The 22,966-nt window shown below is 43.5% G+C and overlaps 1 protein-coding gene across 1 annotated transcript in view; it reads right to left on the bottom strand.

Moving 5' to 3' along the window:
* The window catches only part of COLEC12 (collectin subfamily member 12), a 185,245-nt gene that overhangs the window by 149,857 nt on the left and 12,422 nt on the right, over positions 1-22,966 (bottom strand). The window contains exon 2 of the mRNA XM_050767638.1: positions 12,682-12,732. Within this exon, the coding sequence (XP_050623595.1) occupies positions 12,682-12,732 (51 nt within the window). The remainder of the gene's footprint in view (positions 1-12,681; positions 12,733-22,966) is intronic.

Raw genomic sequence — 22,966 nt, forward strand, 5'->3', positions numbered from 1 at the left:
AAAAAAAAAAAAAAAATCAAATGCAGTGGCAGAATGGAATCTTGAACCTTGAATCACATTATATAGATGCAAACCCACAACACTGTATAGCCTAAAGAAACCTCTGAAATCATCTGCCCTAACCCTTTTATTTTGCAGAAGAGCTTATTTGAGACCCAGAGAGTTTATATCGTTTTGCAAAATTCACGTAGCTAGTTAGTGTGTAGCAAAAGAAAGGCTATAATTCTGATCTCCATGCTCCCAATTCAGAACTCTTTAAATAGCCAAACACACAGAGTGTATATTCACATACACATATGAGACACAAATGAAATACTGAACTCATAAACTCATTTTTTTTTTTTTTTTTTTTGGTAAACTTTAATTCCCCATCTTTGTCTTTCTCTCTTAGTAAATAATGAGCATTTAAGAAGTACCTTTTAAGGGCCAGGCATTGTGCTAAGCACTTCACTTGCATTAGTTCATCCTCACAATGTCCCTGAAACATAGGTAGTCTTGTATCCCTCGTTCCATAACAAGAACATTTAAAGACTGGCAGTGCAAATTTACTTAAGGTCATTTGGGCCTTCTGATATCTTGCTCACGGACTCCACTGTTTATCGGAGGTACATTTTAGTCTATCAAGAGTGGACCAAATAGCAAAGGCTTCTGAACCACATTATTTTATTACACTCTTTGTGAATTGTGCTTTAAATGAACGTGGCTGCTATTAATCAGCAGAGTGGCTTCACATGGCAGCAGTTTAGTAACAGCTGTGGCCAATGGCGTGCTCAGCACATGGAAGGATATTGCCTTCCAAACTTCTCTTACAGGTTTATATCAAACAGATTCTCACACCTCGTCCCCAACCTTTTCTGAGGGACAAAGGAAAGAGACTTCATACAAGTTTTCTTCACTTGCACAGAGGGAGAGAGGTGGGGGCAAAGAGGAGTTCCCAACCTTATTTGGAAACCATTGAAGCTTTGCCAGTACTGAACCTAGAACACCCCCAGACAGAAGGAGGAGAGGGCTCACGGTCCATTTGGCATGTAGTGCCCTGTACTGTGCCTGTGGAAATTCTGCGGGTGAGAGGAGGCAATTTGTAGATTGGCTGATATTTTTCTCTTATGCAAATACACTGCTGTTTGAAAACCCTATTTTTTATTACATGTGAAATTCCCAGAGCCAAAAGGCCATGTCTCCCTTCTTTACTGTCCATGGTGCCCAACACATTATGGATAGGTAGTAAACGTCACATCACTTTCATATGCAGGACTAAGAATGACACTTTCCCAAGAGTCCTGCTTGCTTCTATTTCTCAACAAGTCTCACAAGGTGCATACATCTCCCAAGAAAAGGGAACTGCTGAAGGCCTGCATCTCGTCCCCATATTTCCATTAATGTTGCACTCTCTTCTTCCCTGGGCAAATGGACTCCCCCGCCCCCAACTGTTTTACTCGTTTTTTACTCACACCTGCAGAATTTATATCTGGATCCCTGACACCCTACTTCCTATCATTTTCAGCACAAAATGGGAGCTTCTGATTCTGTATATACTCTATGACTGTGTTTGGGAAGCCTTTGATGAGGCCTCACTGCCAGCATGGACATCTTTAGGAGAAAATTTTTGCTTCCATAAAGATTTTTTTTTATAACTTTTGTTTTCCAAGAAATTGAAACAAGATGAATGAATAAGTGTTGATGCTGGCAAATGAAATGATAAGTGGGAATTTTGTTTTATCCATCTTTGTACCACGGTTGGCATATGGAAGGCATTTGGAGAATGTGTATCAGAATTATAAGTATTTATATTTCCCCTCAATGATTTCCAAAAGCAATTCAATCATAAGACTTCTATGTAAAACATGAGGTGGGACAATCATTATACTTGATATATTTTATCAGGCAGGTGCAATGGCTTACCCCAGGAATCCTAACACTTTGGAAGGCCAAGGTAGGAGGATCACTTAAGGCCAGGAATTTTTTATCTTTTTTTTTTTTTTTTTGAGACAGAGTCTCACTCTGTCGCCCAGGCTAGAGTGCAGTGGTGCGATCTCAGCTCACTGCAAGTTCTGCCTCCTGGGTTCATGCCATTCTCCTGCCCCAGCCTCCCGAGTAGCTGGGACTACAGGTGGCCACCACTGCCCAGCTAATTTTTTGTATTTTTAGTAGAGATGATATTTCACTATGGTCTCGATCTCCTGACCCCGTGATCCGCCTGCCTCGGCCTCCCAAAGTGCTGGGATTACAGGCGTGAGCCAACACGCCCAGCCAAAAAAATTTTTTAATTAAGCATGGTGATATATCCCTGTATTCCTAGCTACTCAGGAGGCTGAGGTGGGAGAATCACCTGAGTCCAGGAGTTCAAGGCTGCAGTGAGCTATGATCATGCCACTGAACTCTAGCTTGAGTGATGGATTAAGACCTTGTCTCTAAAATAACTAACTAAACATCCAAATGCTTTTAACAAGAGGAAGAACATAGTTATTTTTTACATATTTAAACTGCTGTGGATATCTTGATCTTAGGTTGAAGGTTTGAGATCTTACATGTCAGCAATAATTTTACTTTTACATTTTCCTGTTTCACAGAATGAGAATGATATGTTAGAAAGGTTGTTTCAAATATTAGAGATTATAGGGCATCTGTAGTCCTTGGGAATAAGAATGCAGTATGGATTTCTGCCAGAACCTTTGCAGACTTCTGAGTTTGATTCTCTTGTTTTCCTGACAAGTCTCAATTCCTCCACCTTCTGCAACATGTGAAAGAAATTGATCTGTGCATGGAAATATTCACACTTATTTAAAAAATACAACTACCAGAGTGTATAAAAAGAGGAGCATGTGTCAATCAGGGCCAAATGTCAGTATTCCCCCAAAAACCTATAAAAAGAATAAAAATAAAATATCAGAAGAAGCAGAAAGTGTTTATAGTGATGACTCAGAGCAGGAGACCAATTTCACAATGTTTCATGTGGCAAGAGCTATATTGACTAAGATTTGGAACTTTCTCATTTTTTTTCTTTTTTTTTTTTAGTTCCTCTTCTGAAAAAAAAATTTTTTTTCTTCAAAATCTGCTTAAGACTCTAGAGAATACTGAGCCAGAAAACAAAATGACTTTTGTTCATTCATTCACTTCTCTATTATGCTGATGTCTTGTTTTTGACGTCTTCTCCTTTTATAAACTGTCAAAAACTAGAACAGCACCTTGTAGCTTCATTTATAGCAAGGTTACAATTAGGAAGTAAACTTGTAATTATTTTATGAATAAACTGAATTTTAAAATTTTATATAAGATAATTTTATAAGTGAAACAAATTATAAATAATAATGTATCTGATTATATAAATAACAATATAAATTATATTGCTCTTTAATAATTATTGTATAACAGTATTACATTTGAAATATAATGATATTACATTATGTATTATAGATATTATTGTTACAAGTAATAATAGTGGCCAGAGTGCTTAATTCCTCACCAACCATTCCTCCCCAAATAATTAGTCCAAGCCAACCAGAGACCGCCCATTCCCTTTGTACATAACTAATTTCGAAAAGGACTTGTGACTCAATATTGGTCAATGAGATGACAGGGAAAGTAGACAGAAGGCCCCTGGGAAAGCTGCTTTGCCTCTTAAAAAAAAGGCACTGAAACAAAGCCTGTACCCACTGTAGCCACCTTGTGACCATTTGTGCCACTTTTTATAATACATACATTACATCCATCTCAAATGGATTATGTATGTATTCCAGGCACAAGGCATTACTCTGAGTATTAACTCGTTCAGTTCTCACAAGAACCCTACAGGCAGACAATATAGTTATCCCTATATTCTAGAGGAGGACACTCAGGCACTTGAGACGTTAATTCGCCCAAAGCTACTCACTCGTAACTGGCAAAGCTGGAAACTGAACCCAGGCAGTCTGGCTCCAGCATACATTCTCTTAGCCACAATGACAGGCCAACTCTCCATGGCCGCTGCTCCAACCCCTCAGTATGCTACCTTCCTTCAAAGTATTATTCTTTACTGATGGCCACTAACCCTTTACACTTTTTAAAATGTCCTGCAAGAAAATGGACTCCTGGCCAGGCGTGGTAGCTCACATCTGCAATCCCAGCACGTTAGGAGGCTGGGCCCAAGATGGTCATTTGAGGCCAGGAGTTTGAGACCAGCTTAGGCAACATAATGAGACCCCATCTCTACAAAAAATAATTTTTAAAAAATCAGCCTAGAGTGGTAGCCTGTGCTTGTGGCCCCAGCTACTTGGGAGGCTGAGGTGAGAGAATCGCCTAAGCCCAGAAGTCAAGGCTGCAGTGATGGCACCACTGCACTCCAGCCTGGGTGACAGAGTGAGGCCCTGTCTCAAAAAAAAAAAAAAAAAAAAAAAAAGAAGAAGAAGAAGAAGAAAGAAAAATAACAGAAGAAAAGAAAATAGACTCCTTTGGAATTCCCTGAACAAATTACTAGGCTGCTGCAGGGCACAGAACATAGGAGGGAGGGTAGTAAGATTTTGATGGAGGGAGGGAATACGGTGAGAAGGATCAGAGAGAATGAGGACTGCTGGGCTTCACAAGGGGAGACCTGGGGCAACACCAAAGACAGAATGTCAGGGCCTGGGAGAGAGGAAAGAGCAGAGTGGGAGGGGTGGGAGCAGTCAGCAGTTTAATAATAGCCACAATTTAGTGCAGACCTACTGTATATCTGGCCCCCATACATATTACAGTTTTATAATCAATATATCCTGCAAAGAATACACACCATATACTTGTCATACCCATTTCACAGATACGCAAAATAAGGCTTAGCTGGTGAAAGACAAAACCATTATGCGAATCAGGACTGTCTAACTCTAAAGCCTTGCTTCCTGGGCACCACCTTCCCCACAACCCCATAGTATAGACTGAACACAAAGGGCACCAGGGAGAAAGTGAGAGAGAAAAAGAGACACTCTAGTTTACAACTTTGCAGAGGACCGTAGTTTTTTCTCAAAATCCATGGCCCAAGGAGACAGCTTTCCTCTTCCCAAGGGGCCTCCAAATGAACAGGTCAAATCTCCAGCTCAAATCTCTCTTTTTTTTTCAAACAGAGTTTCGCTCTGTCGCCCAGGCTGGAGTGCAGTGGCGCGATCTCGGCTCACTGCAACCTCCGCCTCCCAGGTTCAAGCGATTCTCCTGCCTCAGCCTCTCCGAGTAGCTGGGATTACAGGCGCCTGCCACCATACCCAGCTAATTTTGTATTTTTAGTAGAGACAGGGTTTCTCCATGTTGGTCTGGCTAATCTCGAACTCCTGACCTCAGGTGATCCACCCGCCTCGGCCTCCTAAAGTGCTGGGATTACAGGCATGAGCCACCGCGCCTGGCCTCAACTCAAATCTTTAAGGAAAGTTTCAGAGTCCATCTGTCTTAGTTGCTTGCAGTTGCCAGCAAAAGGGAAACTCTTTCCCACTCTACCCCTTAACAACAAACACTGGAAACAACCGAAATGTCTTCATGCTGTCTTAACCAAAACAGAGCTGAGTAGATTTTTTTTTCTTTAACTTTTCCAAAAATAAAAACAAACCACATTCAGTTTCAACCCAATTGTTGGATAAACAAATTATTCCACCCTTCTCCTTCCCACAGCCCTACCAGGATTCATAAGTGAATGAAAACCAGGGAAAGTGGGGAGGAGGAGTTGTACTTTAAATGGTGGAAAAATCAGGGTTCAAGTGTTCAATACGACACATACTATGAAATTGTGAAATATGAGACCATATCAACAGCTGCTGATTTAGTCCAGGATCATTTATGGTGATTTGCTTTTCCATTAAAATTTTAGGATGCTTGAGTATGGCTGTGTCTGTGAGCTTCCGAGCCACGAGTAGAGCAGAAAGGACACTGAGGCCTGAAATCAGGCTTAACTCCAACATTGGCCATGCCACCAACCTTGGGAGCTTTGGCTCTCACCTGTAAACCACATATAATTCCCACCTCAAAGGGTTTCTGGGGGAATTCAATGAACTAATGGGTGGGAAACCACCTGGCACATAATAGATATCCACAAAGGAGCGTTTAATGGTTTCTTTCCCGTGACTTTCTCTTCACATGGTTTAAAAAAGATCATAATCGGCCGGGCGCGGTGGCTCACGCCTGTAATCCCAGCACTTTAGGAGGCCAAGGCGGGCAGATCACGAGGTCAGGAGATCGAGGCCATCCTGGCTAACACTGTGAAACCCCATCTCTACTAAAAAATACAAAACAAAATTAGCTGGGCCTGGTGGCGGGTGCCTGTAGTCCCAGCTACTCGGGAGGCTGAGGCAGGAGAATGGCGTGAACCCGGGAGGCGGCGCTTGCAGCGAGCCGAGATAGCGCCACTGCACTCCAGCCTGGGCGACAGAGCAAGACGCCGTCTCAAAAAAAAAAAAAAAAATTCATAATCACATGGAATGTAGTGTTGAACCTTGTTTTTACTGATGGGCAGGAAAGACAAGGCAAGAAGGGTCTGACCCAGTGAGAAGTCCTCTTGGCAGGCAGAAGGGAAACATAGGTGCATGGTGTTGCCAAGGGAGCCTGTGGTTATCATGTATAGTGATGAAGTGTATGAAATCTCCTCAGGTTATATAAAAAGCAGTGACAGCCAAGGAACTCCCTTTCTCGGCATTTAGGAGCCGCACCTGTCTGCCTGGAAGCAGAAGATACAGGGGCCAGAAAAAGAGCTACTCTGTGACTTCCCTTCCAGCTGAGTCAGCCTGAGAATCTCTTTTGCACTGAGTTCCCCACATGCCATTTTGACACTGAATTCTTATTAAATCGGAGGCCAGGCGTGGTGTCTCACGCCTATAATCCCTGCACTTTGGGAGGCCAAGGCGGTGGATCACCTGAGGTCAGGAGTTCAAGACCAGCCTGGCCAACATGATAAAACCCCGTCTCTACCAAAAATAATAAAAAGTTAGCCCGGCGTGGTGGTGGGCGCCTGTAGTCCCAGCTACTCAGGAGGCTGAAGCAGAAGAATCACTTGAACCCAGGAGGCGGAGGTTGCAGTGAGCCAAGATCACACCACTGCACTCCAGCCTGGACAAAAAAGAGCGAAACTCTGTCTTGAAAAAGTAAATAAATAAATAAATAAAATCAGAAATACCAACTCCATTAGGATTTGTAAAACCACATAAATGAAACTCTCCCCTTAACTTGATGCAAATGGTTTTGGACATTTCAAAGAAACCCCACGGGGGCACCAAGTTCCACTGTTCCCTTGCCCTTCAACTTCCTCCCAGTGTCAGTCCTGTGCCTCACTTAGGAATGTTTGGAAAAGGTGCCTCTGGAAGGACAGCCTCTCACTGGGCTTATTCAGTCGTTCCCCACAGGAAATGATGGAAATTCCTGGCATTCCCATCAGGGAACGGGTCAGCCTTCTGCAGGGCTGTGGTGAGAGGGATGCCTGGAGCCCTCCTTGTCGGAGATAGATGGCTTCAAATCGACACCTTCTCCAAATTAGAAGATGAACCAGGCTTCTGGGAAGAGTCCCAGGAGAGGGGAGACAGGCAGCCTGCTCCCTACAAGCCCAGCAACAAGAAGTAGAGGCATCCAAATGTTTATCTTGAGCGGCTTCCCAAAGAGAGTTTGGCATCCTCTTGGTAAACTCTTTCAATCTCTTGGCATTAAAAGTATACACTCACCATGCGCCTCAGAAAGAACCTTCCTTTCTAGCTATATGGTTAAGCATATCCGTGCTGTGATTTTTCAGAAGCCTCAGTAGTCCTCTATGCTTTTAGACATTAGTTTCTCTAAACCTCTTGGCAAGAAACAGCTCAATAATTTAACTAGAGTCATGAATTTGAAGTTCCATATGTTTATCTCTTTGGAGGCTGGGTTTAGAAGGAGGGGAAGGTGACGGTAAGGCATGAGGCAGGGGCACTGAGGGGCAGGGCTGAGTTCTCTTCAACACAGATTTATCAGGCTGCTTCAACATGCCCGGCACCGTGTGGGCCAAACTGTTAAAAATACACTTGCTAATCTGCAACTATTTTTCGAGGAAAGAAAGGGGAAAGTTAAAGCCTGGCTTGTTTGAAGCTACAGCTATAGAGAGGCCTGTGAAGTTGTGGATAAACAAAACTATTCAAGAACTTGCTTCAAAGAACACACTGATCGCAAAGGAAAAGGCATCTGATACCCCGTTTTGGACTGTAACCCCTAAATAATTTTTCAGCAATCCCCTTAGAACTCTCCCACTTAGTTTTCACAAAAAAACTTGAATTCTACTCCATAGAAAACGCTTCCTTTTACTTTTTTGTTACTGTTTCAGTTTGCCATTTTTCAGATCTTTTTCTCTCACAGCTATTAATAATTCCTATCCCTGAGCCCCAAAGAAGCAATTCTCTCAAAGTTTTGTTTGCCAAATACAAACAACAAATGTTCCCAGCTGCCCACAGTTGCTCACTGGAAACCCTTAACTCCACCCGTGATTTTCACAGGCTGAACCATGTATCTCTTGCTCCTCCATCATCCTAACTTTGGACGTCTCTTATCATACCCGATCAGATTCCAAAAATAACAGAAGAGAACCCATTGCGACCAATCAAACAAAGTCAGTCTAGCGCCCCCCAGCGCAGAAATGGAGAATGCAGGCTCCAGAGGGAGGGCTCAGGCCATGGGGGTGGTGCTGCCTCTCTTTCCCTTTCTGCTAAGCATAATAATAAAGGATTCTAGAGCCATGTGTGATGCTTTGAATGAAAACAGTAACTGGGAAATAAGTAGAAAAATGTCACTTTCGTGGTAGTATATATCATATCTATGGAAAATAAAAATTAATATACCGGTACCTCATGTCCCAAAAAAGGAATTCTGCCAAATTGTAACTATAGTTACGTCCCAATTAGCTCTGCATACTGAGGCCAAGAAACGCTGACCCTCAAAGCCTGAGTAAAGTTTGAAAATGCTCACTTAATTAACCCTTCAAAGTCTCCCCTCATTGACACTTTTGTTAGAGGAGCAAAGAAGTGGCAAAACCATCAGACCAAACTCCATCTCCTCTTTAGACACCTGCCCAGAACTTTGGGAATGGAGCTGAACAAGCTTGGTATATGGAAAGACTGAAGAAAAACAGAAGACCTGGCTGAGACTAAAATGCAATAATGAATCCCTGAGTAAACAAGGGATGACTGCACCAAATAGAATACCATGCCAGATCACTGGAGAAGATAGTGCATTTTGCTCTTTACTGTAATAATATGCTAAATTTGAAAAAGCACAATATTATTATGTAAACAGCCTTGAATTTATGTAGCAAACACCTCTGAATAATAACTGTATATGAATTCACTTTGGAAACAGGCCCACTCAGTAGTGATTTGCTAAAACAATGACCCTTTGCCCTGTGAATAACCGACCTCTGGCTCATCTGTAGTCTTAATTTCGGGTTGTGTTTATCATACTTGCATAAGCAACATATACCTAAAATTAAACAATAACTGAACCCTCTATGTTATCCAGTCTATTTTTGCAACTATAAAAGGCTACAATATTACTGTCTTTAGAAGAAAATCACACCTTTACATTTCTTCAGGAATAAGTTTTCAGGTCTGTCACACTTTGATATTATGCATTGGCTGTACCAAAATGTCGAGAGAGTGCGAATAGCCCCAAATCTCAGGAGAGTGATAATACAGTCTTGTGTTATTATAGTGTTGTAATTTCAAAGCACTTGTCCATCTGACGTCTCTCTTAACCTCACCAAAGCCCTGTAAGGTAGACTCACCTACCTTGGCAGGTGTCCCTCTGCTGGTTGGGCAAAGGCAGCATCTGAGACCCACCGCGTTTAAGTAGCTGGTTTCAAGACAGGAGTGATTAGGGGCAGGGCCTAGAGCGTTGACATGTCTCTGGACACCTTCCACCTACCATCGTACTATCAACCTGCTGCATGGAAGGGACTTGATCTTCCTTTAATGGTTAAAGTTTAATCATGCCTGAAGAAATGGGCTCTTGGGTTCTGCTGGATTCAATTGGCCACTTCTTAGGAACTGAAAACCCACTTACCTTCTAAAGAATCAGAGTCCTAGCCCTATAACCATGATGAGGCCTCCCCAGTGGAACCAGATTGGGTGTCCAGTCCACTTTAGGGTTGCAGAGCTGCAGGGTCCCCTCCACAACACACAAGTTGAAAGGTCACCTCCACTTCACTTCACTGCTGAGCCCTTCCCCAAAACGACATTCTCCTGAGAGTTAGAAGATCCAGAATCTTCTAACCCCAGCTCCAACTAATTTGCTTCAGCAAGGACTTAATCTATCTGGGCCTCAGCTCCCTTATTGGTGAAAATAAAGGCAGAGTTAAATCATTTCAGTTGGGTGTAGTGGCTCACACCTGTAATCTCAGCATTTTGGGAGGCTCAGACTGGAGGATTGCTTAAGCCCAGGAGTTCAAGACCAGCTGGGGCAAGATAGTAAGACACTGTCTCTACAAAAAATTTAAAAATTAACTGGACATAGTGGCACATAGAGGCTGAGGCAGGAGGATTGCTTGAGCCCAGGAATTCAAGGTTACAGTGAGCTATGATTGCACCACTGCGTCTAGCCTGAGTGACAGAGCAAGACCCTGTCTCAAAACTAAAATAATAAAATAAAATAAAACAAATATCTCAAAGACTCATCTGTAAAGATCTACTCTGGCCCTATGCTGGATATCCATCACCTTGCCTAGAGGCTGAATCCAAGAATTCTCAGCATCAGGAATGTCTCTTTCATAGACTATTCGAAGGTTTCCCACTTTAATTTCATCCCTCTCTTCTATTTGTACCGCATGGCATCATTCTCTTCCAGCCTCTGTTTGTGCTAATATTTGTAAGTGGTTATCATGCCTCCTGTGAGTCATCTGTTGCAACTCCCATGCATAACTTAAGCATCATAAATTAAAACCTGTCAGCAATGTGCTTTTTTGTGTGTTTTTCATCTAATCCCCACCCATCTAACTGGTAACATGGCTGATAAATTTATAAAAAAATTTTTCTCAACGTCACCCTTGCTAAAGAGACTTTCTCTCTTGGTTCTTCATATTTCTACTGAGTTCCAAAATGTGTAGGCATCTCCACACTTATTTTGACAAGTTTGGTTTTCCTCTTGATTCCTGTCTTTCTGTGTTTTTTTGTTTGTTTGTTTTGTTCTCCTTTATAATTCTTGGTTTCATCTTCACTCCTACTGTTGCCTTCAGTGAGTCCCCCCCCAGGAAAGGAGAACACAGGGCCAAGGTCCCATCGCAGAAACAAGGAATCGTGTAGATGAGGAACAGGAGCACAGAGGAGGCGTGACGGGGCTGCATGCGGCCACTCTGCCGGGAACCAATGCAGGAGAGATCAGCTTGGTGCCTCTGCATTCCTATTTTAAAGTCGTATGTTTTCCCAGAAAGTAATGCAGATGTGTGTGTCCAGAAGGAAAAATGCTGGAGCAACGCGGGAGCCAGAGCAGCTGGGGGTTGTTCATTTTAATCAAAGTCCAGCCAGGATTTTTTTTAAGCAACAGGAAGTAGATTCATTCACTCTCTGTCTCTCTCTCTCTCTCTCACACACACACACACACACACGCATACACACACACATACACACACACTCTCAATCACACACACTCTTTTCTCCTCTATTCTTCTCCATTTCCTCTGGCCAAGCACAGAAACAAGCTGTTGGGATAATCCTCCAATCCCTGCAGCTGCCTTTGAAACTCTGCAATGACCACTGGCATTTCAAGGTCAAAGAGAAGCAATGTGAAAGCAGAGAAGAGCACCCGGTGCAGCAGCCTGGGAGGGAGAGGGCGTGTATGAGTTTCCTGCAGCTGCTGTAACAGATTACCATGAACATGTTGGTCTAAACAATATAGATTTCTCCTCTTATAGTTCTGGGGGCCAGAAGCCTAAAATCACCTTCAGCCAGCTGAAACAGAAATATAGAAAGCACAGCTCTCCCTCCCAAGGCTCTGAAGGAAGAATCCATTAATGCCCTTGCATTTTTAGCTTCTAATGACCACCTATATTCCTTGACCAGAGCACATAACAAAAATCTCTGCTTCCATCCTCACACCACCTTCTTTCTGCAGTCACATCTCCCTCTGCCTCTCTCTTATAAGGACCCTTGCGATGGCTTTCAGGGCCCGCCCAGGTAACCCAGGATCGCCTCCCCATCTCAAGCTCTTTAACTTAATCACACCTGCAAAGTCCTTTGTGCCACATAAGGTAACATTCAGGTTTCAGGATTCAGGGTGCTGTCACCTTTGGGGGCTATTCCCCAGCCACAGAGCACCTGTGTCCAGGTGGATTTCTGGAAGAAGCCTCGCTCTCACTCCTCCATGAACACCAGGTTAGGAGTGTAAGGCCTGAGCAAAGATGTTCTCTGAATATCAAAATCGAAAAATTCCAGGTATTTTGCTCCTGTCTTGTCACAGATTTGCCTTTCCCACCACACTTCGTCTAGCAGGCGGTCTCTTTTACATTCAGCAGACCCATAAACATCCCATCACTTCCCCACGCCTGGGTGCAGCTCCTGCCCCATGGCCCCTCAGAACCGTGCGAAACCCTCCCCCGGGACACAGACACTCACTTTCCAACCAAAATTCGACCTCAGAGCCGCAAACACCCATGTGCATGAAGGGCCTGCCAGTGGCTTGCCAATGGCCTCTGAGCGCCTGTGGCTGCATCCCAGGTTGACCACTGAGAAGGAACACAGCTTTGTTAGGACTCACCAAACCGCTTGTAACCGAAGGATTGCACCTCCTCCTCCTCTGCGAAGTCGTCTGTGAGAGAAGAAGAGACACAATGTTAACCCTGGCAAGGGGCACAGAAGCAGAGGGTGGGGCAGGATTCGACCTGCTTCATCGCCCCTGCTTGTCGCGGCAGCTTTCCTTCTGCTCGCGGATCACACCAGGCTTTGTGGAAAAGAGAGCAGGGCTCTCCGCACTGTCTGCTCCCGCCGCCGCTTGGGATGCACTTCCTCTGTTCTTAATGTGACTCCTTCGAAATCAGGTCTTAGCTAAAGTGTGACCCTGCGAGATGCCTTTCCGGACCACCCGGCCACCCCCGTCACGCTACATTAATTCAATGTTTCTCTCTGATATCTTCCTCACACGTGTGCATGAATTTACTATTGTCATCATGCTTCCTGTGAACAGAAACCTTCTCTGCTCACAGAAACAATCGACCGCCCAAGGGGTTAAGTTATCTTTAGGCAACTGATGCTAAAGCCCCTGTTTTTAAATGTCTGGGCTCCAGGGTCATCTCCTTCACTAACTGCTGCCCCTCAGGAGCCAACATAACTCCTGCAATGACAACCAAACCCTTCCCACCCTCCTTCCATTGGGTAACTGGGACCAGCTGATGGTTTCGCAGTAAATGCATTTCAAAAGGCAGCCTTACTGTGGAAATCCCTAAATGTAGACCCACCATGGAAAGAAGAGAGATGTCGGCTGGGTGCAGTGGCTCATTCTTGTAATCCCAGGACTTTGGGAGGCTGAGGTGGGCGGATCACCTGAGGTCAGGAGTTCGAGACCAGCCTGGCCAACATGGTGAAACCCCATCTCTCCTAAAAATACAAAATCAGCCAGATGTGGCACATGCCTGTAATCCCAGCTACTTGAAAGGCTGAGGTAGGAGAATTGCTTGAACCTGGGAGGCTGAGGTTGCAGTGAGCCAAGATCATGCCATTGAACTCCAGCCTAGGCAACAAGAATGAAACCCCATCTCCAAAAAAAAAAAAAGAGAGAGAGAGAGAGATGTTTTATCACCCAACCTTTCTACCAAAAGACCTAAAATCTCATTCCTAAAGTAGACACGAGATTCCTTATTGCATCTATAAAGAACTGCTCACTTACAGTTCTGCCAGGTAAAGGTCTAGGAGGGGCAAGCACTGTGCAGACACAATTTCCTATTAATTGCACAACTAAAGGACACTTTTTTTTTCTTTCCAAATTTTATTTTAGCTTCGGGGGTACACATGCATGTCTGTTACATGGGTAAATTGTGTGTTGCAGGGTTTGGTGGACAGATTATTTCATCACCCGGGTAGTGAGCATAGTACCCAACAGGCAGTTTTTCAATCCCCATCCTCCTCTCACCCTCCACCCTCAAGTAGGCCCCAGTGTCTACTGTCCAGGAGGAACACTTTTTTCTTTATTTTTGAGATGGAATCTTGCTCTGTCGCTCAGGCTGGAGTGCAGTGGCGCGATCTTGGTTCACTGCAACCTCTGCCTCCTGGGTTCAAGCGATTCTCCTGCCTCAGCCTCCGGAGGAGCTGGGATTACAGGCGCCTGCCACTACACCTGGCTAATTTTTGTAATTTCAGTAGAGACAAGGTTTCACCATATTAGTCAGGCTGGTCTCAAACTCCTGACCTTAGGTGACCCACCCACCTCGGCCTCCCAAAGTGCTGGGATTACAGGCGTGAGCCACTGGGCCCAGTCAACACTTTCTGATGACAAGTAAGAGGTGCCAAAGCCAGGCCTTTCCAGGGTACCCTGTCTGACTGGGTCCATTACTGCCCCAGCACACAGCTTTCTCTCACAGGCAGCTCAGCTCAAAGGCATGTTCTTAGCACTCACCATGGCAGAGACTGCCAGGCTGTGGCTTCAGAGGTGAGTAAGTCATGGTCCCTTATCTTGATTTTCTTTTTGAGACAGAATTTTTCTCTTGTCGCCCAGGCTGGAGTGCAGTGGTGCAATCTCGGCTCACTGCAACCTCTGCCTCCTGGGTTCAAGCGATTCTCCTGCCTCAGCCTCCCAAGTAACTGGGATTACAGGCGCCTGCTACCATGCCCAGCTAATTCTTTGTATTTTTAGTAGAGATGGGGTTTCACCATGTTGGGCAGGCCAGTCTCGAACTCCTGACCTCAGGTGATCCGCCTGACTCGGCCTCCCAAAGTGCTGGGACTACAGGCATGAGCCACCGTGCCTGCACAATCTTGGCTTTCAAGAAAGAGAGGCATATAGGGGAAATGAAGCCTCTGTGATAGTCTTTTTCAATCCCCAAAATAGACATGATCTAGTTATATCTGAACCTTGAAATGTTATGGAGAACCCAAGATGTATGCTCTCTACAAACACAATGTGGTGAAGCTCAGAATACTTGTTTGTTACAACGTATTTATAAAATCACACGTGATGCTGGAGCATGGTGGCTCACGCCTGTAATCCCAGCACTTTGGGAGGCTGAGGCAGGCAGATTACCTGAGGTCAGGAGTTTGAGGTCAGCCTGGCCAACATGGCAAAACCCCATCTCTACTAAAAATACAAAACATTAGCTGGGTGTGGTGGCGGGCACCTGTAATCCCAGCTACTCGGGAGGCTGAGGCAGGAGAATTGCTAGAATCCAGGAGGTGGAGTTTGCAGTGAGCGAAGATTGTGTCACTACACTCCAGCCTGGGCAACAGAGCGAGACTCCGTTTCAAAAAAAAAATAATAATAATCACATGTGAGACAGTGTTCATGTCTAACAGAAAACAGAGACGTGTGATATCTTTGTATTTCACCACTGTCTCCTTATTCCGAAGAAAGGGAAGAGACCTTGGTTTGGAATCTAGAAGGCCACGTATTTATAATCAAAGTAGTGTTCGCATGGCAGGGATTTAAGCTTTAGTTATTTCTGCATGGAAGAACTTGCTTACAACCAAGAGAACAGCACCTTTTTCTCTGATTCAGTGATTGGTTACCTCCACAAATACACATCAAGCCCATACTCTGTTCCTGCTTTACTTAGTAATCGGTCATATTAATGCTTGATGTGGTAATCTGTTGTATTAACGGCTGCAGTCTCGTCTGTTCTCCGTTAAAGAGAAACTCTGACCTGCTGCGTATGCTTAGATATCCATTCGTTTGTTTTTTCATTCATTCAATAAACACATGCTTACAGCCTAGCGGAGTTGATGAGACACGAATATCAGCATCAGTGGTACCCAGACATCCATGCCCTTGGCCAGCTCTATCCTTTCCACCACTGTGCCACCTTTGCAGCAAATCCACTCACACTCAGGCACTGTGGGCCACAGAAACATCACTGAAGATGTCACAGTGGAAACAAGAGGGGAGGTTCATGCTGCATCACTGATGGCAAACAGCTTAAAATTTCCCATTAGACATGTCTATTCTCCCCCAAAAGCTTCATTTCAGCAGGGCTACCATTAGCTTGTTTGTTTGTTTGTTTTCTTTTCCCTCTCTAATCTTTTTCCCACGCAGCATTTAGTCTGACTGACTTCTCTCTCCTTCCTGAAATTTCCCTGGGAACTTCAAATTTCACATATTTTTGTTATTAAAGCAATTTAGCTGTGTCCTGCTTCTACCTCCAAATTAACATGTCCAAACCCATAAGGAGTTCAAGAAAACAAAGGCCTCACAGGCCACCCATCATAAAGCACAGGGTGGGTTCCCTGCTTCTCATCTCAACCCTCATCCGAAAAGGATTAGGGATTCTTACAACAGCCACTAAAAGAATAAAACAGTCTCTATCTCATCCAACTCTAAAATTAGAGAGAAAATCACAAGAGACATGAGGGGTACAAGTAAGTTACCACACATGACTTCTGACTGCAATTATACAGAAGTGCCTTAAATCGGTCTCTCTCAATGTTTTTGTTTTTTGAGGTTTGGGCAGGGGGGAGGATAGAGATTGGAAAACACTACATATTATATCCCTTTCTTGGAAATTCATAATGGTTTTGGAACTATCAGAGACTGTGAGATGTGCTAAGAGAAGAAAAAAATGGTTAACTTTGTTTTAGTCCATATTTTCAAAAGTTGACTTTAGAATCCTCTTTTGCTACCCTTAAGAGTTGGGTGCATTCAGGGCAGAAAAAGCTTGGTGCACAGTTCACTCGCTTAGGTATTCCCCCAGACCCACTCCCAGATGTTCCCAGCTGGTCAGTTAGCAAACAGCTGATTCAGGCTAATGGAACAGTTGGGTGTTTAGGAACTTGAGGAAGAGGAAGAGGGTAAAGCTGGTGGGTCTTGTGGTTGTGGAGATGATTTACATCAAGCAACAATAGCCACAGGAGAGAGAATGAGTAGTCAGTGTTCCCAATGACTAAAACGTGCTAGAGGGTAGAAGGCTATACTAGGGCCCACAAGGGCTGACAGGCAGGTTTTCATGAAGACAAATAGCCTGATATGATGTGCAATGCTATATTCTATTCTCAAAACCTTTTCCTCACACCATATAGATCCAAGCTCAATGTGTTGTATCCCAGATTGTCCTTACAGTATCAGGACCTGCAAAGGTGATGTACTCAGATAAGGAGATTCTTCTGAGGTCAGTCTCTTTAGCAACTTACACTTTCCAATTTCTATCTCTGACAGTCATAGCCACACAACCGCCACACTCTGATGTGAATAAGGACTTGGTTAAGATTTAAGACCTCTAAGTCCTGCAGTGGTCATAACTTGATCCCTGTTTCTGACAGCAGTTTGTCTGTGAGGAAGAAGCAACCTTAACATATTAAATGACAGAAAGTGTTTAAGATTTATTCTATAAGCTCATATTTTCTTGGCTCCCACAGCTGAACTTTTGCATTTTCATTTTAATCCTACAGGCTACGTTATATTTTGCTCACCTATTTTAAAATGTGATTTTTATTTCTTTTTCTACTTTCCTTAGTAACTGGCACAGAGCCACACTGGCCAGAGATTTTGTGACAGAGAATGTTGAACAGAATTTGGCTGCTGGTTTATTCTTTGTGCCTTGCTATTTCAGAGTACCATGACTCCAAGTGAAGTTTGGTTCTGTTGGCTTAGAGCTGAGAGTCATCCATATTCACATGTTCCAGTCAATCTGTGGACCAAGTAGGGCACTAGCACTATAGTCAGAATTTACCTCTCATTCTTGTACGCTCCCTTGTATCAGTGTGATGGCACTTAACTCTGTCTGCCTCATATTCCAGTTCTGGTTCTGACTCCTCCAGATGGAAAGCCATTTGAAGACAGGAAACTCGTCACATTGTACCCTCAACAACTAACACATTTATGATGCCTGATAGGCACTCAACAGTAGTTGTCCAAAATTAAGGAAATGAGAGTTATACATGTCTCTCTCTTTCCCACTAGTTCATGAATTCCTAAAGGGAAAAGATAAAGTCTTTCTCTTTTTGCATACTCACCATGTTTGGGGAAGAGAAGAGACTAATATATTTAGTCAGTATCTGCTGTATGCCAGCTATTTCACATTTTGCTTTTTTTTTTTTTTTTTTTTTGAGACAGAATCTTGGTCTGTCATCTAGGCTGGAGTGCAGTGGCACCATCTCAGCTCACTGTACCCTCTGCCTCCCAGGTTCAAGCAATCCTCCCACCTCAGCCTCGGAGTAGCTGGGATTACAGGCCTGTTCCACCATGCCTGCCTGATTTCTGTATGTTTAGTAGAGATGCAGTTTTGCCATGTTGGTCAGGCTGGCCTCAAACTCCTGGCCTCAAGTGATCTGCGTGCCTCAGCCTCCCATAGTGCTGGGATTACAGGTGTGAGCCACCACACCTGGCCGCATTCTATTATGTTTCTGTTTTACAGATGAGAAAACCAAGGCTCAGAGAAATTACATTAATTTGACCCAAGGTCTCACAGCTTGTGAGTGGCCAGACCAAGAGGAAGACACAGGTCTGTGGGGCTCAGGAGTTCCACACCATGATGGTGACTGACCCGCACACTCCTGAAACTGAAGCCTGTGCTAGCAGCCGGGAAAGCTAAGAAGCAATGACTGATATTGCAGAAACCTGAACAGGCTTAGGAATTTGGGAATAAAGGTGAGGCTAAAATAGGAGGACTGGTGGAACATAAGTTTAAGAAGCAGTTGGCTATAACCAAAAAGATAGATAATAAGTGTTGGCAAAGATAGGAAGAAATTAGAACCCTCACACGCTGTTGGTGGGAATGTAAAATGGTGCAGCCACCATGGAAAACAGTGTGGCTATTCCTCAAAAAGTTAAACATAAAGTTACCATACAATTCAGCAATTCTAATCCTAGGTTTATACCTATGAGAAATAAAAACATATGTCCATACAAAAATCTGCACATGAATGTTTCTAGCAGCATTATTCATAATAGCAAAAAAAGGGGGAGATAAGCCAAATGTTCACTGACTGATAAATGGATAAACTGTGGTATGTCTATACAGCGGAATATTATTCAGCAATAAAAAATGAAACACTGATGCATACTACAATGTAGATAAACCTTAAAAACATTATGCTAAGTAAAAGAGGCCAGTCACAACACACACACACACACACACACACATTGTGTGATTCAATTTATATGAAATGTTTACATTAGGAAAGTCTAGAGTCAGAAAGCAAATTAATGTTTGCCTAGGGCTGGTGGTTTTGAGGGGAACTGAGGAGTGACTATTTAGGGGTTTCTTTTCAGGGTGGTGAAACTTCTGAAATTGATTATAATGATGAATAAAAAATATGTGAATATAACAAAAAAACATTGAATTGTACACGTTAAGTGGATGATTTGTATAGTATGTGAAAAAAAGAGAAGGAGTTGGAGCTGCCCACCCAAAGAGCTGGGTGACTGCCCCTCCTTAACCACAGCAGAAGATTCAAGGTTTATTACTTGGAAACCTTAAGACAAAAGTTCTCTTGTCTAGTGGACACCAGGAACAGGAGATGAAAACTGTAATGAAATCAGGGGAAAGGTGAAAGTTTACCAACTGAACACTCAGATCCTGGGTCATCTTCTCCCACTTAGCCAGAAAGTACCCTCCATGGTAAAGATTAGAAGGTTATTCTCTGGGGAATTTGACCAGCTAAGAAAAAAAATAAACTAATGGTTCTAATTCCAGGAGGTCCCCAGTGGACAGCCCAACCAGATAAACTTAGAGTGATGGTCACAGTTCACAAAACCCACCAGTATAAAAGTTTCCGATTGACCTGTGTAATGTTCTGCCCTTAAATAAGACAGTTGAGGGTCATCAGACAACTGACACAACCTCTAACATGAAAAGACAAAGACGAAAATAAAGAAACCAGATAAAGCAATTGAGAGGAAATCTACATTATGCAGGAAAATTAATACCTCAGAAAAAAAAAAAAACAGATACCATTAATACATTTACAGAGATAAGAGAAGATAATATAACTGGAAAACAGGATGCTATAAAAAACCAACCATCAGAGAAAAAGGGCCAGGCACGGTGGCTGACACCTGTAATCTCAGCACTTTGGGAGCCTGAGGCAGGTGGATCACTTGAGGTCAGAAATTTGAGACCAGCTTGGCCAACATGGTGAAACCCCGTATCTACTAAAAATACAAAAATTAGCCAGGCATGGTGATACATGCCTGTAATCCCAACTACTAGGGAGGCTGAGGCAGGAGAATCGCTTGAACCCGGGAGGCGGAAGTTGCAGTGATCCGAAATCGCACCACTGTTCTCCAGACTGGGTGACAGAGTGTGACTCCATCTCAAAAAAGAGAAAAAGAAAGAACTCTTGGAAATTAAAAATATGATCACAGAAATAAATCTCAATGGTAAGGGGTGGAAGATGGAGTCAAAATATTACAGAAAGTAGAATAAAGGCATATAAATAGAAAAAAAAAAGTAAAAATAAGGAAAAATTAGAAAATCAATTTAGAGGCTGGGTGCAGTGGCTCACTGGGATCACTTTGCAGCCCATAATCCCAGCACTTTGGGAGGCCAAGGCAGGTGGATCACCTGAGTTCAGGAGTTCGAGACCAGTCTGGCCAACATGGTGAAACCCCGTCTTTACTAAAAATACAAAAATTCGCTGGGCGTGCCAGTGTGTGCCTGTAATACCAGCTACTTGGGAGGCTGAGGTTGCAATGAGCTGAGACTGCATCACTGCACTCCAGCCTCGGGGACAGAGCAAGACTCTGTTTCGAAAAAAAAAGAAAATCAAGTTAAAGGGTCTAATATTCACACAACAGGTGTCTCCCAGAAAAAGAACAGAGGGAGGGAAGCACTGGAGGAGTAAGTGAACCACATTTCCCAGCATTGAAGGACATGAGTTTCCAGGATGAATGGGCCCATCACTGCCCAGAACAAAGAAAGGAAAGAGAGTCATTCCAAGTCATTCCATCATAAAATTTCAGAACACTGAAGACAAAAATAAAATCCTAAAAGATTCCAGACAGAGAAAAAAAATGGATCGTTTATAAGAACTTTACACTAGCCGGGCGAGGTGGCGAACGCCTGTAGTCCCAGCTACTTGGGAGGCTGAGGCGGGAGAATGGCGTGAACCCGGGAGGCGGAGTTTGCAGTGAGCCGGGATCCGGCCACTGCACTCCAGCCTGGGCGACAGAGCGAGACTCAGTCTCAAAAAAAAAAAAAAGAACTTTACAAAGAAAAAAAGGACAGTATCACATTTAGCAGCAAAGTTGGAAGCTAAAGTAAATACAGCAGTGCTTTTGAAATTCTAAGGATAAATTATTTCCAATATAGAAAGCTCTCAATTCAATGAGTGGGTGACATAAAGACCTTTGCAGACCAGCAGAATCCCCAAAAATGTACATCCCACACACACTAGTCTCAGGAAGCTATTGGAGAATGCATTGCACTAAAATAAGGAACAAACCCAGTGTGTGTGCGTGTGACTGTGTGTGTGCATGTCTGAGGGTGTCTGTGTGTGTACATCCTAACCTAACTCTAACCCTCAGTTGGTCAGAATGCTCCAGAAAAGATTTCTTTGAGAAGACAGAAATGAAAGAATTCCTAATATGTTAGAACACACAGAGGAGAGATTTGGGAAAGTGGAAGGGACTCTGGAGATGAACAATCAAGCATGTATGAGGAACTAAAATAGCAAGAGGATTGTTAACTTGGTGGGGGGAAACAAAAAGGTATGCAAGAAATATGACTCAGCTGTGAATTGCACTGACATTGTCACAATAATAACAACACTGAATGTGGATCTGAGATTACGCCATAACTGTATTAGAAAGGTAGACGGGAACAGGAGATAGCTGCGAGGGTTGTTAGGGGAAGGTAAAAGGTGAAAGAGAACAAAACCCTCCTCTGCTATAAAAGGAAGTCTGTATATAATGCCTAAGACAAAAAAAAGAAAAAAGAAAGAAGCAAGAGCACCATAAGCATGTCACGGAGAGATACAAGGGTCCTGGCAGATCATCGTCATAAAGGACTACCAGCAATTCCTTCCAGCCCTCCATGTGCAAATCCACTTCCTTCCCTGGAATCTGGGCAGGCCCCATGACCTGCTCTGTCCCATGGAATGTGGCAGAAGTGGGAGTGGGTGGCTCCAGGGCCCCGGCCTTAAAGGCCTTGTGGCTTCTGTCTTTATACTCTTGGCAGCCAGTGGCCCTGTGAAAAGTTCACCTCCCCTGCTGGACTAGAGGCCACCTGGAGAGAGAAAATCGCTGGATGAGAGCAGGGAAAACGTGAGACCAGCCAGGGAGCCCTCAGCCATTCCCGCAACCCCCAGTGATTCTCCAGGTTCCTGAGGGAAGCCACGTGTCCAGTCCAGGCTGAGTTGCAGAATCATGAGCAAAACACCAGCTGCTGTTCTAAGCTACAGGGTTTCGGGATGCTTTTTTTAGGCATTAGCAGGTAACTGACAGAGGGGTAAATGCCAAAAGAAAATGGTAAAAAAGTTATCAAGAGGTTACCTCTGGGGAATGGAAAATGAAATGAAGGTGGCCTGGGCAGGAAAGTGCTGTTTTTCAGAATTTCAGGAAACCTATAACATTATCTGACTCTTTAAACTATGTACATCTCTAACTTTGATAAGAAATAATGTAAAACAAGGAAAATAAGATCATATGAATGGAAAAGTCAGACAGACAAAAACAAAAGTATTCAGGTCCAACAGCTAACCAGCACTGATAATCAGATTACCAGAAAATGCACCCAAAAAGCCAGAGTATAGTTTAACCTGAAGCCACAGAAGATGCAGTTTGAAGTTGGAGCCTTCAATATCTAGCACAAAGCAGGTTTCCAACAAATGCCAAACCAAACATCATAGCAAATGCAGACATTTTATTTATTTATTTATTTATTTATTTATTTATTTATTTTGAG

Source organism: Macaca thibetana, chromosome 18 (assembly GCF_024542745.1).
Source record: "Macaca thibetana thibetana isolate TM-01 chromosome 18, ASM2454274v1, whole genome shotgun sequence".
In the NCBI taxonomy this organism is placed as follows: Eukaryota; Metazoa; Chordata; class Mammalia; order Primates; family Cercopithecidae; genus Macaca; species Macaca thibetana.